The sequence below is a fragment of the Medicago truncatula genome, unplaced genomic scaffold, assembly GCF_003473485.1.
Source record: "Medicago truncatula cultivar Jemalong A17 unplaced genomic scaffold, MtrunA17r5.0-ANR MtrunA17Chr0c05, whole genome shotgun sequence".
Classification (NCBI taxonomy): Eukaryota; Viridiplantae; Streptophyta; class Magnoliopsida; order Fabales; family Fabaceae; genus Medicago; species Medicago truncatula.
The window spans coordinates 2,388-25,231 of record NW_024340368.1 but is presented as its reverse complement, the minus strand read 5'-3'; the positions used below and the strand labels follow the sequence as shown (position 1 = coordinate 25,231).

The window sequence follows — 22,844 nt, the reverse complement described above, 5'->3', positions numbered from 1 at the left end:
AACACCTAACCTGACTTTTTCTATCTAAAATCTATCACTTATTTCTTTTTTATTTTCCTATCAAGTGCCATTAAATATTTATTAGCATGTCATTTTTTTTTAAAAGAAAAAGTATTATAACATGACCCGTTTATAAATACTCCAATTAGTATACCCCAAGAATACTTATTAGGCTTAATTGCAATTTTGGCCTCCCTATCTTTTCAAAGGTTGCGATTTTGGTCTTCTAACTAATTAAAATACAAAACAGCATCGTATGTATTGGATCTTTGGCAGTTTTGGCCCCCAATGCCACTTTTGACTTAGTCTTCGCTGACGTGGCACCCACATCCCTTAAGTGAGGTGCCACGTGTCGACCATTGTGGGTGCCACAACAGCAAAGACTAAGTCAAAAGTGGCATTGGGGCCGAAACTGCCAAAGATCCAATACATACAGGCTGTTTTGTATTTTAATTAATCAGGGTGACTAAAATCGCAACTTTTATAAAAATAGGAGGCCAAAAGTGTAATTAAGCCTACTTATTAGTCTTTCCTTTTTTATAAGCGAAGTGATTTATTACTATATGAATATAAGGATACTCAAACCCACTGCAATTATTCAAATCAAATTGAAAACTAGAGAATCCACCAATTAGTAGAAAAAGACAAGGCTCTTATGGATTTGTCTTTCCTTTCAATTTAATTAATGTTTGATGATCCTAGATTGAATCAATCGGCGATGAAATCAAAAGTATGAAATTAGGTGGCATCAATATTCTAAGAGCTTCAAGCATTGTTTAGGATGATTAAGACTTTTGTGTTGGACCTTTACGGATTATTAATTGGTCATGTCAATTATTTTGGCATGTACCTTAATGGTGTAAATTACTCCCTCTAATATGAGCCTATGAATTTTCTAAAGTGGAACTTTACCGCCGTTAATAAAAAAATAAAAACACAAAAATAATATATTTTAGAGTTAATAGGTCTTTACCCCCTGTCATTTCCTGTTTTTCTCCGTAAAATATTTTTTTGATTTACCCTGTAAACAAAAATTGTTTTGATTTACCCACTAATAGGGCAAACAAAAACCAATTTTTTTTCAAGAAATTTTCGTTTTTGTTTGGCCTATTAGAGGGGTAAATCAAAACAATTTTTTTTTACAGAAGGTAAATCAATTTTTTTTTTTTTTACAGAGGAGAAAACCGTAAATTGCCTGTACTATAAGGGAGTAAAGACCTATTAACCCTATATTTTATTAACATTTACTAATATTAGTCGGCCCCAATTTTACAATTAAATATAAAAACAGAAAATTAAAGATTAATAGACAAATAAAAAAATTAACCCACGTATATTCCATACAAAACATTTGAACAAGTAGGTGAGGACAAAAATGGGCCAATGACAAAGGCAGCCTCTTGTCATTTTAGCATAGCAAATGTCAATACCAACATTTTATATTCATATATAAATATACATACAAGTCTATGGAAGCTAATCACAAATAATCAAATCTAACTTAACATCATAATAGATATTGAAATTAAGATGGAATTTAGTTGCAAGGAGTTCAAGGTGGGAAAGTGTGAAGGAGAGAAAATAGTGGATGGAGAAACACTTCCATTGGTACTACAACCTCGTGAGGCAAACAAGAGTGATTTGGAGTCTTTGCTCTTAGGTCTTAATAAGAATAAAGAATGGTTTGAGGAAATGATAATAAAGAACAGTGCTGTTCTTCTCAGAGGTTTTGATGTTAACAAGGCTGAGGACTTTAATGATATTGTTGAAACATTTGGATGGGAAGATATTAGGTATGTTGGACCAGCACCTCGTACACATATTTACAAAATGATATGGACTGCTAATGAAGGTCCTCTCTCAGAGTTCATTTACTATCACCATGAAATGGTTTTGGTAAGTTGTTATTATTATTATTAGGCTTAATTGCATTTTGATCCTCGCATTTTTACCAGCTCACGAAAATGATCCTGCCTCTTTCAAATCGAACAAAACCGTCTCTCTAAACTATCGTTTTTTTGCAGTTTTAGTCCTACCCTCTATTTTCACCTCCAAAAACGCACAGTTCACCGTCTGCAACAAGCTCCAATAGTTCACCATCATTGTTTAGAGGCTTAAGTCCACGCTAAAATGAGAATTTTGGATGCTGGTGAATTGTTAGAGCTTGTTGCAGACGGTGAACTGTGCGTTTTTGGAGGTGAAAATAGGGGGTATGACTAAAACTGCAAAAAATATGATAGTTTATGAACGATTTTGTTCGATTTGAAAGAGACATGACCATTTTCGTGAGCCGGTAAAAATGGAAGGATTAAATGTGCAATTAAGCCTTATTATTATTAGTATTATCATGTCATCATCAAAGTCATAACTCCCTCTTTGTCACATAACATTGGACATGTTTGTCAAATCCATTCAAATTAAAACAGTTCAAGTGAACTAGAGATAATAGTATTTTTCCTAAAATATCTTTGTTCAATAATGATGATGTGCAACTAGGCCGGTTATTGTGGAACTAATGATCAAAGAATTACGTCAAATAAGTCTTTCCAAAAAGTTTTTCTTTAGTGTTTTTTTTGTTGCAAACTATCAGTTCATTCATGTTGTTGCTCTTACACCAATGGGAAGATCCAATTCCATCATGCTTTCTATCATGGCCCAACATCATAACATCACATATATGAGCTCACTGTAAATTTGATTTAAAAATATATGTAGTTTGAAGTCAATAAATAATGGTTGAAAAGATTCTCTGAATATACTTCTTTTAATGATAAATTAGTCGATTAACATATTCAGATTATGTCTCCTTCAAACTTCAAAACAAAAAATATTCAGATTATGTCATGTCTTATGTACATTTGGACACACACTAATACGGTAGAAAGTGATGATGTGATCTTATTAAAAAAAAAAATATTAAAAGTAAATATGTGAATTAATTTGTTGTCAGTCTATATAAGATATATTTTTTTGTTCTTATTTCTTAATTACATAATCATGCAACTTCAATAACTTTCCAAATAAATGAAGATATATTTGAATTCAATAAAAGAAATGATAAATAGTAAAAATTGGACCAATTAATAATTAGCATGTTTTCCTTTATAGATAGATAGATTAATTATTATTTTGCCTTTTTTTAATCAGATTAAGGAATATCCAAAGAAAGTGATTCTGTTCTGTGAGATACCTCCCCCTGAAGGAGGAGAGACCCCTTTTGTTCCAAGCTTCAGAGTGACAGAAAGGATGATTGAGGAGTTCCCAGAAGAGGTGAAAGAGATGGAAGAGAAAGGGTTGAAGTATTCATTTTCAGCTCCTAGTAATAGTGATAGAACCTCCATGAGAGGTAGAGGGTGGGAGGATGCTTTTGGAACCTCAGATCCCAAGGAAGCTGAGTTAAGGTATTTTAATTTCCCTTCAAATAAACTAATATTTACTTAAGTTTGATGTTATTAATATATTGCACCGATTAAAGGAAGTGTCTCTGATGTCCGACACATATCATATTACATTCAACCACTTTTATTTTTCTTAAATTATTAACGATGTTAACTTGTTAGTGTTTGAATGGTGTCTGTGTTTGTATTGGTGTCCGACACATATCATATTACAGGGCAAAAGGTCTGGGAATGGATGTAGAGTGGCTTCCAAATGGTGGGCTAAAGACAATACTTGGACCAAGAAATTTAACAAAAGTATTTGAAGGAAGAAAAGGGAGAAGAATGTGGTTTAACACAATTGTAGGCATGCATGGAAAGGAGATTAGCTCAGCAACAATGGCAGATGGAACAGAGATTCCAGAACATGTAGTGAAAAGGTGTGGAGAGATCATTGAAGAAGAGAGCATACAATTCAAGTGGGAGAAAGGAGATGTTCTTTTCTTAGATAATTATGCTTTGCTTCATGGTAGAAGGCCTTCCCTTCCTCCCAGAAGAGTCCTGGTTGCTACAACCAAGTAATTTCAGATTATTTGGTGTATTGCCCATAATATAAATAAGTGTGACATTCTTCACCCACCAATATATGTTATCTATGTCCTTGTGAGCTTAACTCAGTTGGTATGGACAATGCATAAAATATGCAAGGTTCGGGGTTCAAACCCCGACCACCACCAAAAAATATATGTTATGTATGATCACTTTTATACACTTTATCGAGTAAAATTGTTCTCTATAGAAGCTACTTACATTTGGAAGGTCCCGCAGTAACTTATAAGATATATGTATACTTCAAATTTTATGTGATAAGATATATCTATTTTAAAATAATTGTAATTTCATAAGCTGATATATATTCTTTATCTTAGGTTGTTATGTTGTTTGAGAGGTATTTGTGATCAGAGGTGTGTGTATATTTTCATGGGGTAATGAAATTTTTGCATCGGGTTATGACAAATATTAGTGCAATAGCATAACTTATTAAACATGCTTATTGATAATAAATTCCACCCAAGTTTAGGAACATACTTCATATCATGCAAGGAACTTATTGTCATCAAACATCATAAGACAAACTCAACTCATATCTTAAATCTTGCAAGCTTCACTATTTTCAAAGTGAACAATTCCACCTTGTTCGAGCTTTATAGTCTCAAATAATTCCTTTTTCATTGGACACATGTGAAAGGAGCATCCACAGTTCAATGCCCAACTCTCCTTTCGTTCCCAACTTGTCACCAATAGCGCCTCCGCACCATCAAAATCCTCCTCTACGCCAACTGCAATTTGCACGAAATCATCATTATCCTATAATACAGGACATTCTCTCTTGAAGTGACTTGTCTTTTAAAAAATGAAACACTTCAACGTGTCAATACATCTTCGCCATGATTTAGACTCTTTCCCTTTACTCTGACCTCTTCTTCTTGACACATTCAAGAATTCCATACAACTATCCACTTTCAAATTTTTAAAGTTAGTTAACTCATTGGTCCTAAGAGCCGATTGGACATCATCCATGGTAAAGGTGTTTTCCAATTGATAATCTTACTACCCTTTTCAACTAAGTAAACTACATAAATAATCTTACTACCCTTTTCAACTTCAGCAATAAAAAAAACCTTATACTATACCGACAGTATTATCACGCGACTATTCAATTCTCCTCTAAAATAAACCAATATTATTACCCTTTATTTATGTTTTTCAATAAATGAACTTGTTTTTATTAAATGTGATGAACTTTTTTGTTATAAATAAAATGTATGGATATTTTGAGGAAATAAAATGTATGGATATTTTGAAGAAATAAAATGTATGGATATTTGTTCCAGACATGCCAAAGGACCAATTCGATTAGACCCGGGTCCGACCCGAGCCCTAAAAGCAGGCAACATCATACGATGGATACGTCCTAAATCTCACTGGATCATGGTCTGGACCGAGAGATCCTAACCTACCAATCCGGATCAAATGTTACAAAACACCCTGATGGTCACTTCTGACCCCTTAGAGACAATTGTCCAACTGAAGGCTTGACAGCCAAAACTCTACTTACCCACTATATATACCCATTTTTAGTCTTGGGTCATGTATGACACTTTTTACCCATGATATAACTGCATTCTCTCTTGAACTGCTTACTGACTTGGCTATCGTAGCAAAACAATGTTGAAAGTAATATTTTTGCACTAATACGAGAGGCACATGTTGTTGAGATAAATTCCAAAAATCCCTTTAAAATTGTTTTAATGATAACAAAACATTTAAATTATATTAAATGAATTCTGAGATTATTTGTTATTTAACATGTGTTCTTGAGTGATTTAAAAGATAGGTTAAAAAACAAGCAAACATTTTCAAGAACATTCTCAGAACAAAGCTCATCACAATACTCTTGGTATGCCACGCCAAAATCAGCTCAAGCAAAGACAAAATAGAAGATCTTGGCTTTTAAGAAGAAGTAATGTGTTAAGAATCTTTGTGGAAATATGGAACAAAAGGATCAAAGGTTCTATGCTACAAAAGGAACATATTTATTATGATATACCTTCAAAGGAATGAAGAGAAATAAATAAATATATATCCTATGAGAAAACAAAAAGGAACCCATAAGAATTAGACAACACATCAAGAATGAAGTTCCAAGCCAATAAGAAAGAGACAACACATCAAGCTAAAAAGCATGGGATAAAGACAAATCTCTTTGTACTTGTTTCTTTCTCTCCAAGGCGTGTGAAGTGTTTGCAGTAAACAAAACTAAGCTTGTGGGCCAACTAGCAAACACATTTCTGCATAGTACTATTCGCTTTATTGCAAGCTGTCCAAGCAGATTTTTGAGAACGTTCTCAGAATTTCAAGAACAAACTGCCAAGCAAGTTTTCACAAAGTTTTTCACTTTGATGATTTGGCAAAACTTTCCTCTTCCTATTCTACCCTCAGGAGCGTGTTTTAGTTACTACAGCAAGGGACTCCATTCATCTATAAATACAAGGGCTTGCAAAGAGGAAAGGTATTGAGTCATTAAGCAAATATAATCATACTTGATTCTCAAAGCATCAAGAAATTTCAAAGGCTCTTTCATCACAAGCAGCAGCAAAAATCCAACAGCAACTCTTTTACTTGAGTTCTTTACAAAGGCAACAAAAACATTGTATAACAAAAGCAAAGATATTGAAAAGAATCACTAAAAGTGTTTAGTGATTGTTATTTGTAAAAATCTAGTAAGTGAAACTAGTGCAAAACCCAAGGGGTGAAAAGAAAGATATTGTATAGATCAAGTAAGTGATCTAAAAGAAAAGGAGGAGTTGAGATTAAGTTATAGCTCAACTACCTAGTGGATAATTTCATAGTATTGTGGGGACTGGACTAACCCACATTGGGGGAACCAAGATAACTTCTTGTGTGTGATATTCTCTTTCCCTATCTCTTTTACTTTAAACAATATCACACACTTCATAATATTATTATTTCATTATCTAACACACTAACCAAATCCAAGTATTTACTTGAGAATTTTTATTTGGTAATTTTTATTAGATCACAATTCAAACCCCCGTTTCTTGTGATATTATTTTACTTCAATTGGCATCAGAGCACTGCCTCTAAGATTTGAGCACTTAACAGTGTACGAGAAAAAATCCAGGAAAAACAAAAATGTCTAAAGTCAAGTTCATGTCCGAAGGATGATCTGCAACCAGACCACCTCTCATTGAGGGAGTAGACTACTATTACTGGAAAGACAAAATGGAACTATTTCTACGATCACAAGATAATAATATGTGGCCTCTAATAGAAGAAGGAAATTACATTCCATATGATGAAGATCTAAATGTCAAGAAAAAGGAAGATTGGTCAGAAGAAGAAGGTAAACGTGTTCTATTAAACTTTAAAGCTAAATTATTTCTAACCATGGCTTTAAGCAGGGAAGAATTTGATAGAATACAAGAATGCAACACTGCTAAAGAAATTTGGGATACACTAAAAATACATCATGAAGGAACTAGTCATGTGAGAGAAACAAGAATTGACATAGGTGTACGGAAATTTGAATTATTTGAAATGAAGGAAACCGAAACAATAGATGAAATGTTTGGAAGGTTTACCGTCATAAAAAATGAGTTACGATCCCTTGAAACAAGTTTTTCTATTCATGACAGAGTAAGAAAAATTCTAAGATGTCTTCCAAAATCTTGAAGACAAATTTTAACTGCTATAACAGAAGCAAAAGATCTTACCAAACTTAAATCAGAAGATCTTATTGGATCTCTAAAGGCTCACGAAGTTCTTCTACAAGAGGACAAATCTTCGAAGAAAAGCAAAATGATTGCACTCAAAACAGTTCAAGAATCGCAAAATCAAGAAGCAGAAATACATCTTGAAAATCAACAACAGGAATTTGATGAAGAAGACTATCAGGATCAAATCATTCTTCTCACCAGAAAACTTCAAAGAATATACAAAAAAGCAATCAAAACATAAGAAACTTCCAGCAAGAAAAGAAAACATGAAAACAGAAACTGACAAAAGTCAAGTCACCTGCTACGCATGCAACAAATTAGGACACTACAAAAATGAATGTCCTCAAAATAGAAGAAAATCAAACAACTATCAGTCAAATTAAATATCATTCCTAACCACGTGGGATGAACCAGATGAACCAACAAACGAATATGAACAAGCAAATTTTTGCCTAATGGCAAAAATAGATAATCAAGAGGTAAATACTGAACCTTGCTCATCCTGTGAAAAAACTGAATATCTTTTTGATAATCTTTTTCATAGCTCTCAAATTATTGAATAAACGTGTGAAAAATTAAGAAATGAGAATAACCAACTTAAAAAAGAAAAAGAGGACTTGGAAAAACTTCTTGAAACTTTTCAATCAAAAGATATTCTTGATAAAATAGAAGAAAAAACAAAAGAAGAAAACAGCGTATTAAAGAAAAATGTTCATCAATTAAAAAATGACATCACAAACTTTGTTAAATCTACTGAAACTTTTCAAAAGATCATAGGAGCACAAAGAAATGCTTTTGATAAAACGTGCATAGGTTTTAAAGAACAAAAACAAAAGCTATATACAAATATTTTTATTCCCGAAAAATTAAAAAAAGTAGAGAAATATAAATGTACATATTGTGAAAAATATGGGCATCTTGAACCTATTTGTTTTAAGAAAAAGAAAGAACAAAGTTTACGTAAAACAAAAGTCACTTTTAAATCTAATCATGTTAAATTTCATAAGAAAGGAGCTCCTATAAAAAACACTAACCATCAAGGACCCAGAAAAATATGGGTACCCAAAAAACTACTAACTCATACTGCAGGAATGTCTCATGACAGTAAAGAAAAATCTTGGTACTTTGACAGTGGATGCTCAAGACATATGACTGGATACAAACAAAGCTTCCTGTCCTTCATTGAAAAAAAAGGAGGATTAGTAACTTTTGGTAATAACGAACAAGCACGCATCAAAGGTAAAGGTGTTATTGGTAAGATAAATTCTGCAAAAATTGAAAATGTTCAATATGTGGAAGGTTTAAAACATAACTTGATCAGCATAAGTCAATTATGTGACAGTGGTCTTGAAGTAACTTTCAAAACTCACACATGCGAAGTTAAACAAGAATCCTCAGGAAAAATCTTGTTTACCGGATCAAGAAATAAAAATGTTTATGTTTTATATTTAGATTAACTCCCTATTGAATCCTGTTTTATATCTCTAGAAAAAGACAAATGGATTTGGCACAAAAGGGCTGGACATATAAGTATGGAAACAATCTCGAAAATATCAAGACTTGATATAGTAAGAGGACTTCCTAAGATCAACTTTGAAAAAGATAAAATATGTGAAGCATGTGTCAAGGGAAAACAAGTCAAAAGTAGTTTTCCTCCACAAGATAATATTTCAACAAAAAGACCCCTTGAACTACTACACATGGATTTATTTGGACCTATTTCAATAGAAAGTCTTGGTGGAAAAAAAATATGGCTTCGTAATTCTTGATGATTTCTCGAGATTCACTTGGGTTTTATTCTTAAAACACAAATATGACTCTTATGAAGCTTTCAAAAATTTTTGCAAACAAGTCCAAAATGAGAAAGAAACCAATATCATCTCTGTAAGAAGTGATCATGGGGGAGAATTGGAAAACTCCTCCTTTGAACAATTCTTCAATGAGAATGGAATCTCTCATAATTTTTCTTGTCCTAGAACACCTCAACAAAATGGTGTTGTAGAAAAAAAAATAAGACATTACAAGAAATGGCAAGAACTATTTTAAATGAATCAAATGTTGAAAAGTATTTTTGGGCAGAAACCATAAATACTTCTTGCTATATCTTAAACAGAGTTTCAATAAGAAAAGTTTTAAACAAAACCCCATATGAACTCTGGAAAGGGAGAAAGCCAAACATTTCATATTTTCACATCTTTGGATGTTATTGCTATATTCTAAACAACAAAGATAGTCTGAGAAAGTTTGACCCAAAATCAGATAAAGGAATATTTTTGGGATATTCTTCCACATCAAAAGCTTACAGAATCTACAATTTAAGAACAAGAGTTCATGAGGAAAGCTTACAGCATGCCAAGTTTGATGAATTTGAGGAAATAGAAACTCAAAGAAAAATCATTGAAGAAGAAGAAGATGAAGCTCAAAATATTTCAATTCCTGAGAGTTCAAATCAAATATCTTCAAATGAGGAACCTCCACAAAGTCCTCCAAGATCTTGGAGAACAGTTGATTATCATCCACAAGATCAAATCATTGGTCAAACAACAGATGGAGTAAGAACAAGATCTTTTCAAAATAATGATATGGCAATGATCTCACAAATAGAACCAAAATCCATAAAAGAAGCAACCATTGATAACTCGTGGATAGAAGCTATGGAAGAAGAATTATCACAATTTGATAAAAATGAAGTATGGACACTCGTTCCAGCTCCTCAAGATCAAACAATCATTGGAACAAGATGGGTTTTTAGAAACAAACTAGATGAAGAAGGCAAAGTTATTCGAAACAAAGCCATACTAGTGGCGCAAGGATATAATCAACAAGAAGGGATTGATTACGATGAAACTTATGCTCCAGTTGCTAGATTGGAGGCCATAAGAATGTTACTTGCATATGCATCTTGTAACAGCCCAATTTTTAGCTAGATTTATTTTAATTACTTTTAATTGTGTTTGTGTGTGATTAAATGTGCTTGTGTGTATTTAATTGTCATTGGGTGCATTTAAATGGATTACCGTATTAGAAGGGTATTTTGGTCATTTGACGGGTAAGGGTAAAATGGTAATTTTGGTGAGAATTATTTTATTAATTGGTGAGGACCCTTATTTTACTAAGTTACTAGTGTAGTGATTAGTTTTTACCGTTAGTGACCGTTGGTTATATTTTACCGTTGTTAGTAATTACCGTTGAGTGTATAGAAACTTTTGAATTGTGTTAGAATGGGTTAGGCCCATTAGCATTTTGAGTTAAGCCCATTAAGGGAGATAACATTAGGGTTGTCATAGAAAATATCATTCACTTCACAAAACATTTTCCTAGAGAGAGAAAGAGGTGAAGAGAAGAACAAGAGTGTTGAAGGGAAAGCTTGAGGAATCAATTTGGGTGACCTAGGAGCTGAATTGAAGCAAGGGTTAGAGATAATCAACTTCAAAGGTAAGGGGGTTAGTTATTATCATAATCATGTACAATCTTTGCATTTTCTCATGTTGTATGAAAATGGGTTGGTGAACAATTGTTGTTAAATTCGTGCTCTTGCTGTGATGCTATTTTCTTGTGCTTGAATTGATGATTATGGTATGTTTATGGGTGAAATTACATGTTTCAAAGTATGTATAAATGTTAAGTTATGAAATTATGCTTAATTGATGAAATTTGATATGCTTTGATTGAAAAGAGATGTGATTCATATTCCATTAATGTGGTTATTGTTAACTGATGCTATTGTAAGTGAATTATGATTTGGGTATACTTAATTGTGGATTGATGATGAGAAATAAATTGTTGTTGATGGTTTTGTGAAATTAGTGAAGTTGAGTTAAGTGTTCATGTGAAGGACCAAAATGAACTTTTTGATATATATATGGTTGTTGACTGAAATTTTGTTATTGTTGGATGAATTGAACCTATGAGAATTTCTGTTTTCACGTTGTGGTTATGTTAGTTGAGTCGTTTGGGAGAAAACGGATTTTTCGTGTGAAATGTCGATGTTTAAGCGTTTTCGCCAATAAGTGATTATGTGAGGTTTTGGAAAATGACTTTTGGGATGGTTGAAACATGAAATTTTTATAGATTATGTTAGAGTCAAGTGTCAGGATCATGTAGGTGAAAACGGCATCAAAATCCGATTAACGGTTTGCATTTTACGCGCGAAATGGTGAAAAACGCACTTTTGGAAAAGCTGTAAGCGAACAGGCCAGAAGCACACTTCAGAAGCATACTTCAGAAGCACACTTCAGAAGCACACTTCAGAAGCGTACTTCAGAAGCACTCTTCAGAAGCGTACTTCAGGAGCACTCTTCAGAAGTAGGCCAGAAGCTTCTCAAGAAGCGCCAGTTCCAGCATCTCCTGTTTCGCGTTCTTGCGTCTTTTTCACCTATTTCTGTTTCGAATTGGCCTTTGGTGTAAACATGAAAGTTTTAGATAATTTTGTTAGCTTTCTAATGGCGTTGGTTTCAGGTCCAAATGATTTTTAGAACTCGAGTTATGATCAAATTACTACACATGGGTCATGTGAATTTTTGTGAAAACTTAGCATAACTTTTTCTATGAGTCGTGAAACTTTTCCAAACTTGATATTTGGCTTAATGAAGTATTTAGAGGGAATAATTGAGTATGTAAATATGTAATTGGGATGTGATAATGATCATGAGATATATTTTGCTATCTTACTTGGAATATGAGAATGCTTGAATTGGTGAAACTATATGATATAGTTGATGTTGAGTGACATTGTTGATTATTGATAATATGTTGATGTGTGATGATGAATACTATGATTTATTTGTGTGGGCATGTTTTCTTGATAATGCAATGTTGTGGAGATAATCAATATAATTGGGTGTTGTCCTATATATTGAGTTGAGATTGTGATTTGTTGTCGCATTATCGAGTCCTTACACATGTCCATGCATCATAGTCGTTGTTGCTGTAAAAGGGATGAATCTTTTACTTCGAGATTATTGTAAGGCAGAGGTGAGCCTTACATGCGATGTTGACTTGTCCATCGGAGGTGACGACCTTGTTGAGATTTGGTACCACATGCATTTATGTGTCAATAAGTGCATATCATAGCATGAGTCCTATGTGAAATATGTGATTGGTGATGAATTGAGAAGAATGAAAGTTGACAATGATTGTTTATGATTGATGTTGTGAATGAATGTTTATGATTGGATAATTATTCATGTGATTGATATATGTGGATATGAGCTATCAAGTTGTGATATAAGTATTTATGCATGACTATTATTATTCAAGTACATGATATTATTTGATTTGATTATTATCTGGATTATGATAATGTAATGCTTACCCCCAGTGGTTTTAACCGCCTACTTGCCTGTATGGGTGAGTAGACGTTGTGCAGGAGTAGTCTCGGTGAGTCTTTGCTTGGGATATCGGGAGCTTCCTCCGATATCGGTGTCGTGTCGGCTCTGATCTAGGCTTGTCGTGTCGGTCTAGATTAGGTTGTTTATATTTTCGTTGGGATTATTATTTTGTTGATGACTACCCGATGTTTGGGTTTTGAGATTTATCTTTTGGATATGATTTATTTGCTCATGGCATGTATATATTTGATCACTCTGATTTATATTCCGCTGTAACTGTTGAGGTTTACATACATGTCTATCGGTTTTTGAATTTTGAATAAGACGTAATCTCTATTTCTTGAATAAATGTATTATTCGCATGTTTAATTGCTTTAATAGAAATAGGAGCGTTACAAGTTGGTATCAGAGCCATGGTCAGTCGCGTTTAGATTAATCTTTGTTGTGATGTTTCTTATCGGTTAGATGGTTGTGTAGTGCGAACATGGCAGGAGGTCGTGATGATGCGGCGATTGCACAAGCCTTGGCAGCGATGGCTCAGGTTTTGGCTCAATCGAATGAGCAAGCGGCGATTGGTCGTCGGAATGAGGGAGAAGCTGAGGAGCGGAGGCTTGATCGTTTCTTGCGAAACAATCCACCTACGTTCAAGGGAAGGTTCGACCCGGATGGAGCTCAAACATGGTTGCAAGGCATGGAGAGGATCTTTCGTGCTATGGTGACTAGTGATGATCAGAAGGTGAGGTTGGCTACTCACATGCTTGCTGAGGAGGCTGAGTATTGGTGGACCAATGCTAAGGGAAGACTTGAGATTGGTGGAGAGGTTGTGACTTGGACAAGGTTCAAGGCTGAGTTTTTGAGGAAGTACTTCCAGAGGATTTGAGGACTAGGAAGGAAGTGGAGTTCCTGAATTTGAAGCAAGGGAGTATGTCTGTGGCCGAGTATGCGGCGAAGTTTGAGGAGCTTGCAAGGTTTTGTCCCTACATCAATGCGGAGGATGCTATGGTTTCCAAGTGTGTGAAGTTTGAAAGTGGGCTTAGGCCGGACATCTATCAGTACATGTGTGTTCAGGAGATCCGAGACTTTGATACTTTGGTGCATAAGTGTCGTATGTTTGATGATGCTGGGAAAGCTAAGTCTAATTACTACAAGGCTCAGGGTGAAAAGAGAGGAAGAGGACATGGGGCTGGAAAACCTTACAGCAAGGACAAAGGAAAGAAGAGAGAAGCTGGTGGAGGCTCTAGGCCAAGTTTGGCGGAAGTCAAGTGCTTTAAGTGTGGAGCTATGGGTCATTATGCTAGTGATTGCAAGAATGATTTTACTTGTCACAAGTGTGGGAAAGCGGGTCACAAGGCGGTCGATTGCAGAGGTGTTGCAAGAGAGACTACTTGTTACAATTGTGGAGAGAAGGGTCATATTAGTACCAAGTGTACCAAGCCAAAGAAGGCGGCGGGAAAGGTGTTTGCTTTGAACGCCGAGGAGGTGGAGCAGCCGGATAATCTTATCCGAGGTATGTGTTTTATCAATAGTACTCCTTTGATTGCAATTATTGATACTGGTGCTACTCATTCTTTTATCTCGGCTAGTTGTGTTGAACGTTTGGATTTGGTTGTAACTCCTTTGTTGCGTAGAATGGTTATTGACACCCCGGCTAGCGGTTCGGTGACTACTTCTTTTATGTGTGCTAAGTGTCCTGTTAATTTTGGTGATGTTGATTTTGAGTTGGATCTTGTTTGTCTTCCGTTGAAGCATATGGATGTGATTTTTGGTATGGATTGGTTGTTAGCTTTTGGGGTTAGCATTAATTGTTTGACTAGGAGTGTGACTTTTTCTAAGTCGGTAGAAGAGTTAGATAGGAAGTTTTTGACCGCGGAGCAAGTGAAGAAGTCTTTAGATGGTGAGGCTTGTGTGTTTATGATGTTTGCATCTTTGAAGGTTGGTGGTGAGAAAGGGGTTAGTGATTTGCCGGTAGTGCAAGAGTTTCCTGAGGTTTTTCCAGAGGATATTACCGAGTTACCGCCGGAGAGGGAAGTTGAGTTTGCAATTGATTTGGTACCAGGCACGAGTCCTATTTCGATTGCGCCGTATCGGATGTCTGCATCGGAGTTGGGTGAATTGAAGAATCAGTTGGAAGAGTTGCTTGAGAAGCAGTTTATTAGACCGAGTGTTTCACCGTGGGGTGCTCCAGTGTTGTTGGTTAAGAAGAAAGATGGAAGCATGAGGTTGTGTGTGGATTATCGACAGTTGAACAAGGTGACGATTAAGAATCGGTATCCACTTCCAAGGATTGATGATTTGATGGATCAGCTAGTGGGTGCAGAGGTGTTTAGTAAGATTGATTTGAGATCAGGATATCATCAGATTAGAGTAAAGGCGGAAGATATATCCAAAACTGCGTTCCGAACGAGGTATGGACACTATGAGTATTCTGTGATGCCATTTGGAGTATCTAATGCACCAGGTGTCTTTATGGAATACATGAATAGAATATTTCATCCTTATCTGGACCGTTTTGTGGTGGTGTTCATAGATGATATTTTGGTGTATTCAAAGTTTGAGGAAGAGCATGCTGAGCATTTGAGGATTGTGTTGCAAGTCTTGAAAGAGAACCAGTTGTGTGCCAAGTTGTCTAAGTGTGAGTTTTGGTTGAAGGAAGTGAGTTTCCTTGGTCATGTGATTTCTAAGGGTGGTATTTCTGTGGATCCTTCCAAGGTTGATGCAGTGTTGCAGTGGGAGTCTCCTAAGTCTGTTTTTGAGATTAGAAGCTTTCTTGGTTTGGCCGGTTATTATCGGAGGTTCATTGAGGGATTCTCTAAGTTGGCGTTGCCATTGACGCAGTTGACTCGGAAAGGACAGGCTTATGTTTGGGATGCCAAGTGTGAGAAGAGTTTCCAAGAGTTGAAGAAGAGGTTGACTTCAGCTCCGGTGTTGATTTTGCCGAATCCGAAGGAATCGTTTGTTGTGTATTGTGATGCTTCTAAGATGGGTCTTGGTGGTGTGCTTATGCAGAATCGTCAGGTTGTAGCTTATGCTTCGAGGCAATTGAAAGTGCATGAGAAGAATTATCCGACTCATGATTTGGAATTGGCAGCCGTTGTGTATACATTGAAGATTTGGAGACATTATCTGTATGGTTCTAAGTTTGAGGTGTTCAGTGACCACAAGAGTTTGAAGTATTTGTTTGATCAGAAAGAGTTGAATATGAGGCAGAGAAGATGGTTGGAATATCTTAAGGATTTTGATTTTCAGTTGAGTTATCATCCCGGAAAGGCTAATGTTGTTGCGGATGCTTTGAGTAGAAAGACTTTGCATATGTCTGCTTTGATGGTTAAAGAGTTGGAATTGATTGAGCAGTTTCGAGACTTGAGTTTGGTTAGTGAGTTGACACCTGATGGTGTGAGGTTGGGTATGTTGAAGTTGACAAGCAATATTTTGGAAGAGATCAAGAATGGTCAGAAGGAAGATTTGGAACTCGTGAATCGAGTGACGTTGGTTAATCAAGGAAAAGGTGGAGACTTTAGATTGGGTGAGACTGGTGTTTTGATGTTTCGTGATCGAGTTTGTGTGCCGGATGTGTTTGAGCTTAAGAGGCAAATTTTGGACGAAGGTCATAGAAGTAGTTTGAGTATTCATCCAGGAGCAACTAAGATGTATCAGGATTTGAAAAGGTTGTTTTGGTGGCCTGGAATGAAGAAGGAGATTGCTGAGTTTGTTTATGCTTGTTTGGTTTGTCAGAAATCGAAGATTGAACATCAGAGACCGTCGGGTTTGATGCAACCGTTGTTTGTGCCAGAGTGGAAGTGGGATAGCATTTCTATGGATTTTGTTGGAGCGTTGCCTAAGACTAGTAAGGGTTTCGATTCGATTTGGGTGATTGTTGATCGGTTGACGAAGTCAGCGCATTTTGTTCCTATCAAGACTGGTATGTCGGTAGCGAAGTTGGCTGAGATCTACATTGAGCAGATTGTTAGATTGCATGGTATTCCTTCTAGTATTGTGTCGGATCGGGATCCGAGGTTTACTTCTAAATTTTGGGAGAGTTTGCAAGCTGCTTTAGGAACTAAGTTGAGATTGAGTTCTGCTTACCATCCTCAGACCGATGGGCAGACAGAAAGGACTATTCAGAGTTTGGAGGATTTGTTGAGAGCTTGTGTTTTGGAGCAAGGTGTCAGTTGGGACGAATGTTTACCGTTGATTGAGTTTACTTACAACAACAGTTTTCATGCTAGTATCGGTATGGCACCGTTTGAGGCTTTGTATGGTCGGAGGTGTAGGACACCGCTGTGTTGGTTTGAATCCGGAGAAAGTGCTTTGTTTGGGCCGGAAGTTGTGCAAGAAACTACGGAAAAGGTTAAGATGATTCAGGAGAAGATGAAGGCGTCTCAGAGTAGACAGAAGAGTTATCATGATAAGAGGAGAAAGGATATTGAGTTTCAAGTTGGTGATCATGTGTTTTTGAGGGTGAATCCTGTGACCGGAGTTGGTCGTGCTTTAAAGTGTAGGAAGTTGACTCCTCGTTTTGTTGGGCCGTTTGATGTCATTGAGAAGGTTGGGGTTGTAGCGTACCGGATTGCGTTGCCACCGTCTTTGTCGAATCTTCATAATGTGTTTCATGTGTCTCAGTTGAGGAAGTATGTGCATGATGCGTCTCATGTGATTCAAGTGGATGAGTTGGAAGTAAGAGATAATTTGACGGTTGAGACTTTGCCGATTAGGATTGAGGATCGCGAGTTGAAGCGTTTGCGTGGCAAGGAGATTGCTTTGGTCAAGGTGATTTGGGTTGGACCAACTGGAGAGAGTGCCACTTGGGAACCGGAGAGTAGGATGAGAGTTTCGTATCCGGAGTTGTTTCCTTCAGGTAAATTTTCGAGGGCGAAAATTCTTTTTAGGGGGGGAGAGTTGTAACAGCCCAATTTTTAGCTAGATTTATTTTAATTACTTTTAATTGTGTTTGTGTGTGATTAAATGTGCTTGTGTGTATTTAATTGTCATTGGGTGCATTTAAATGGATTACCGTATTAGAAGGGTATTTTGGTCATTTGACGGGTAAGGGTAAAATGGTAATTTTGGTGAGAATTATTTTATTAATTGGTGAGGACCCTTATTTTACTAAGTTACTAGTGTAGTGATTAGTTTTTACCGTTAGTGACCGTTGGTTATATTTTACCGTTGTTAGTAATTACCGTTGAGTGTATAGAAACTTTTGAATTGTGTTAGAATGGGTTAGGCCCATTAGCATTTTGAGTTAAGCCCATTAAGGGAGATAACATTAGGGTTGTCATAGAAAATATCATTCACTTCACAAAACATTTTCCTAGAGAGAGAAAGAGGTGAAGAGAAGAACAAGAGTGTTGAAGGGAAAGCTTGAGGAATCAATTTGGGTGACCTAGGAGCTGAATTGAAGCAAGGGTTAGAGATAATCAACTTCAAAGGTAAGGGGGTTAGTTATTATCATAATCATGTACAAGCTTTGCATTTTCTCATGTTGTATGAAAATGGGTTGGTGAACAATTGTTGTTAAATTCGTGCTCTTGCTGTGATGCTATTTTCTTGTGCTTGAATTGATGATTATGGTATGTTTATGGGTGAAATTACATGTTTCAAAGTATGTATAAATGTTAAGTTATGAAATTATGCTTAATTGATGAAATTTGATATGCTTTGATTGAAAAGAGATGTGATTCATATTCCATTAATGTGGTTATTGTTAACTGATGCTATTGTAAGTGAATTATGATTTGGGTATACTTAATTGTGGATTGATGATGAGAAATAAATTGTTGTTGATGGTTTTGTGAAATTAGTGAAGTTGAGTTAAGTGTTCATGTGAAGGACCAAAATGAACTTTTTGATATATATATGGTTGTTGACTGAAATTTTGTTATTGTTGGATGAATTGAACCTATGAGAATTTCTGTTTTCACGTTGTGGTTATGTTAGTTGAGTCGTTTGGGAGAAAACGGATTTTTCGTGTGAAATGTCGATGTTTAAGCGTTTTCGCCAATAAGTGATTATGTGAGGTTTTGGAAAATGACTTTTGGGATGGTTGAAACATGAAATTTTTATAGATTATGTTAGAGTCAAGTGTCAGGATCATGTAGGTGAAAACGGCATCAAAATCCGATTAACGGTTTGCATTTTACGCGCGAAATGGTGAAAAACGCACTTTTGGAAAAGCTGTAAGCGAACAGGCCAGAAGCACACTTCAGAAGCATACTTCAGAAGCACACTTCAGAAGCACACTTCAGAAGCGTACTTCAGAAGCACTCTTCAGAAGCGTACTTCAGGAGCACTCTTCAGAAGTAGGCCAGAAGCTTCTCAAGAAGCGCCAGTTCCAGCATCTCCTGTTTCGCGTTCTTGCGTCTTTTTCACCTATTTCTGTTTCGAATTGGCCTTTGGTGTAAACATGAAAGTTTTAGATAATTTTGTTAGCTTTCTAATGGCGTTGGTTTCAGGTCCAAATGATTTTTAGAACTCGAGTTATGATCAAATTACTACACATGGGTCATGTGAATTTTTGTGAAAACTTAGCATAACTTTTTCTATGAGTCGTGAAACTTTTCCAAACTTGATATTTGGCTTAATGAAGTATTTAGAGGGAATAATTGAGTATGTAAATATGTAATTGGGATGTGATAATGATCATGAGATATATTTTGCTATCTTACTTGGAATATGAGAATGCTTGAATTGGTGAAACTATATGATATAGTTGATGTTGAGTGACATTGTTGATTATTGATAATATGTTGATGTGTGATGATGAATACTATGATTTATTTGTGTGGGCATGTTTTCTTGATAATGCAATGTTGTGGAGATAATCAATATAATTGGGTGTTGTCCTATATATTGAGTTGAGATTGTGATTTGTTGTCGCATTATCGAGTCCTTACACATGTCCATGCATCATAGTCGTTGTTGCTGTAAAAGGGATGAATCTTTTACTTCGAGATTATTGTAAGGCAGAGGTGAGCCTTACATGCGATGTTGACTTGTCCATCGGAGGTGACGACCTTGTTGAGATTTGGTACCACATGCATTTATGTGTCAATAAGTGCATATCATAGCATGAGTCCTATGTGAAATATGTGATTGGTGATGAATTGAGAAGAATGAAAGTTGACAATGATTGTTTATGATTGATGTTGTGAATGAATGTTTATGATTGGATAATTATTCATGTGATTGATATATGTGGATATGAGCTATCAAGTTGTGATATAAGTATTTATGCATGACTATTATTATTCAAGTACATGATATTATTTGATTTGATTATTATCTGGATTATGATAATGTAATGCTTACCCCCAGTGGTTTTAACCGCCTACTTGCCTGTATGGGTGAGTAGACGTTGTGCAGGAGTAGTCTCGGTGAGTCTTTGCTTGGGATATCGGGAGCTTCCTCCGATATCGGTGTCGTGTCGGCTCTGATCTAGGCTTGTCGTGTCGGTCTAGATTAGGTTGTTTATATTTTCGTTGGGATTATTATTTTGTTGATGACTACCCGATGTTTGGGTTTTGAGATTTATCTTTTGGATATGATTTATTTGCTCATGGCATGTATATATTTGATCACTCTGATTTATATTCCGCTGTAACTGTTGAGGTTTACATACATGTCTATCGGTTTTTGAATTTTGAATAAGACGTAATCTCTATTTCTTGAATAAATGTATTATTCGCATGTTTAATTGCTTTAATAGAAATAGGAGCGTTACAAGTTGGTATCAGAGCCATGGTCAGTCGCGTTTAGATTAATCTTTGTTGTGATGTTTCTTATCGGTTAGATGGTTGTGTAGTGCGAACATGGCAGGAGGTCGTGATGATGCGGCGATTGCACAAGCCTTGGCAGCGATGGCTCAGGTTTTGGCTCAATCGAATGAGCAAGCGGCGATTGGTCGTCGGAATGAGGGAGAAGCTGAGGAGCGGAGGCTTGATCGTTTCTTGCGAAACAATCCACCTACGTTCAAGGGAAGGTTCGACCCGGATGGAGCTCAAACATGGTTGCAAGGCATGGAGAGGATCTTTCGTGCTATGGTGACTAGTGATGATCAGAAGGTGAGGTTGGCTACTCACATGCTTGCTGAGGAGGCTGAGTATTGGTGGACCAATGCTAAGGGAAGACTTGAGATTGGTGGAGAGGTTGTGACTTGGACAAGGTTCAAGGCTGAGTTTTTGAGGAAGTACTTCCAGAGGATTTGAGGACTAGGAAGGAAGTGGAGTTCCTGAATTTGAAGCAAGGGAGTATGTCTGTGGCCGAGTATGCGGCGAAGTTTGAGGAGCTTGCAAGGTTTTGTCCCTACATCAATGCGGAGGATGCTATGGTTTCCAAGTGTGTGAAGTTTGAAAGTGGGCTTAGGCCGGACATCTATCAGTACATGTGTGTTCAGGAGATCCGAGACTTTGATACTTTGGTGCATAAGTGTCGTATGTTTGATGATGCTGGGAAAGCTAAGTCTAATTACTACAAGGCTCAGGGTGAAAAGAGAGGAAGAGGACATGGGGCTGGAAAACCTTACAGCAAGGACAAAGGAAAGAAGAGAGAAGCTGGTGGAGGCTCTAGGCCAAGTTTGGCGGAAGTCAAGTGCTTTAAGTGTGGAGCTATGGGTCATTATGCTAGTGATTGCAAGAATGATTTTACTTGTCACAAGTGTGGGAAAGCGGGTCACAAGGCGGTCGATTGCAGAGGTGTTGCAAGAGAGACTACTTGTTACAATTGTGGAGAGAAGGGTCATATTAGTACCAAGTGTACCAAGCCAAAGAAGGCGGCGGGAAAGGTGTTTGCTTTGAACGCCGAGGAGGTGGAGCAGCCGGATAATCTTATCCGAGGTATGTGTTTTATCAATAGTACTCCTTTGATTGCAATTATTGATACTGGTGCTACTCATTCTTTTATCTCGGCTAGTTGTGTTGAACGTTTGGATTTGGTTGTAACTCCTTTGTTGCGTAGAATGGTTATTGACACCCCGGCTAGCGGTTCGGTGACTACTTCTTTTATGTGTGCTAAGTGTCCTGTTAATTTTGGTGATGTTGATTTTGAGTTGGATCTTGTTTGTCTTCCGTTGAAGCATATGGATGTGATTTTTGGTATGGATTGGTTGTTAGCTTTTGGGGTTAGCATTAATTGTTTGACTAGGAGTGTGACTTTTTCTAAGTCGGTAGAAGAGTTAGATAGGAAGTTTTTGACCGCGGAGCAAGTGAAGAAGTCTTTAGATGGTGAGGCTTGTGTGTTTATGATGTTTGCATCTTTGAAGGTTGGTGGTGAGAAAGGGGTTAGTGATTTGCCGGTAGTGCAAGAGTTTCCTGAGGTTTTTCCAGAGGATATTACCGAGTTACCGCCGGAGAGGGAAGTTGAGTTTGCAATTGATTTGGTACCAGGCACGAGTCCTATTTCGATTGCGCCGTATCGGATGTCTGCATCGGAGTTGGGTGAATTGAAGAATCAGTTGGAAGAGTTGCTTGAGAAGCAGTTTATTAGACCGAGTGTTTCACTGTGGGGTGCTCCAGTGTTGTTGGTTAAGAAGAAAGATGGAAGCATGAGGTTGTGTGTGGATTATCGACAGTTGAACAAGGTGACGATTAAGAATCGGTATCCACTTCCAAGGATTGATGATTTGATGGATCAGCTAGTGGGTGCAGAGGTGTTTAGTAAGATTGATTTGAGATCAGGATATCATCAGATTAGAGTAAAGGCGGAAGATATATCCAAAACTGCGTTCCGAACAAGGTATGGACACTATGAGTATTCTGTGATGCCATTTGGAGTATCTAATGCACCAGGTGTCTTTATGGAATACATGAATAGAATATTTCATCCTTATCTGGACCGTTTTG

The 22,844-nt window shown here is 36.6% G+C and overlaps 1 protein-coding gene across 1 annotated transcript; it reads left to right on the top strand.

The window, feature by feature from the left end:
* The first annotated feature begins 1,436 nt into the window (after positions 1 to 1,436).
* Positions 1,437 to 4,282, top strand: LOC25479704 (clavaminate synthase-like protein At3g21360). The gene is made up of 3 exons (XM_013587877.3): positions 1,437 to 1,896; positions 3,148 to 3,401; positions 3,614 to 4,282. The coding sequence occupies exons 1-3, from the start codon at positions 1,531 to 1,533 to the stop codon at positions 3,957 to 3,959; spliced, it is 966 nt and encodes a 321-aa protein (XP_013443331.1). The 5' UTR covers positions 1,437 to 1,530; the 3' UTR covers positions 3,960 to 4,282.
* The last annotated feature ends 18,562 nt before the right edge of the window (positions 4,283 to 22,844 follow it).

Excerpts from the sequence above, each read along its gene's own strand:
- LOC25479704 (XM_013587877.3), top strand. The coding sequence starts at position 1,531 with ATGGAATTTAGTTGCAAGGAGTTCAAGGTGGGAAAGTGTGAAGGAGAG. Across the intron at positions 1,897-3,147 it reads ATCACCATGAAATGGTTTTG|ATTAAGGAATATCCAAAGAA; the intron begins GTAAGTTGTTAT and ends TTTTTTAATCAG. Across the intron at positions 3,402-3,613 it reads CCCAAGGAAGCTGAGTTAAG|GGCAAAAGGTCTGGGAATGG; the intron begins GTATTTTAATTT and ends ATCATATTACAG.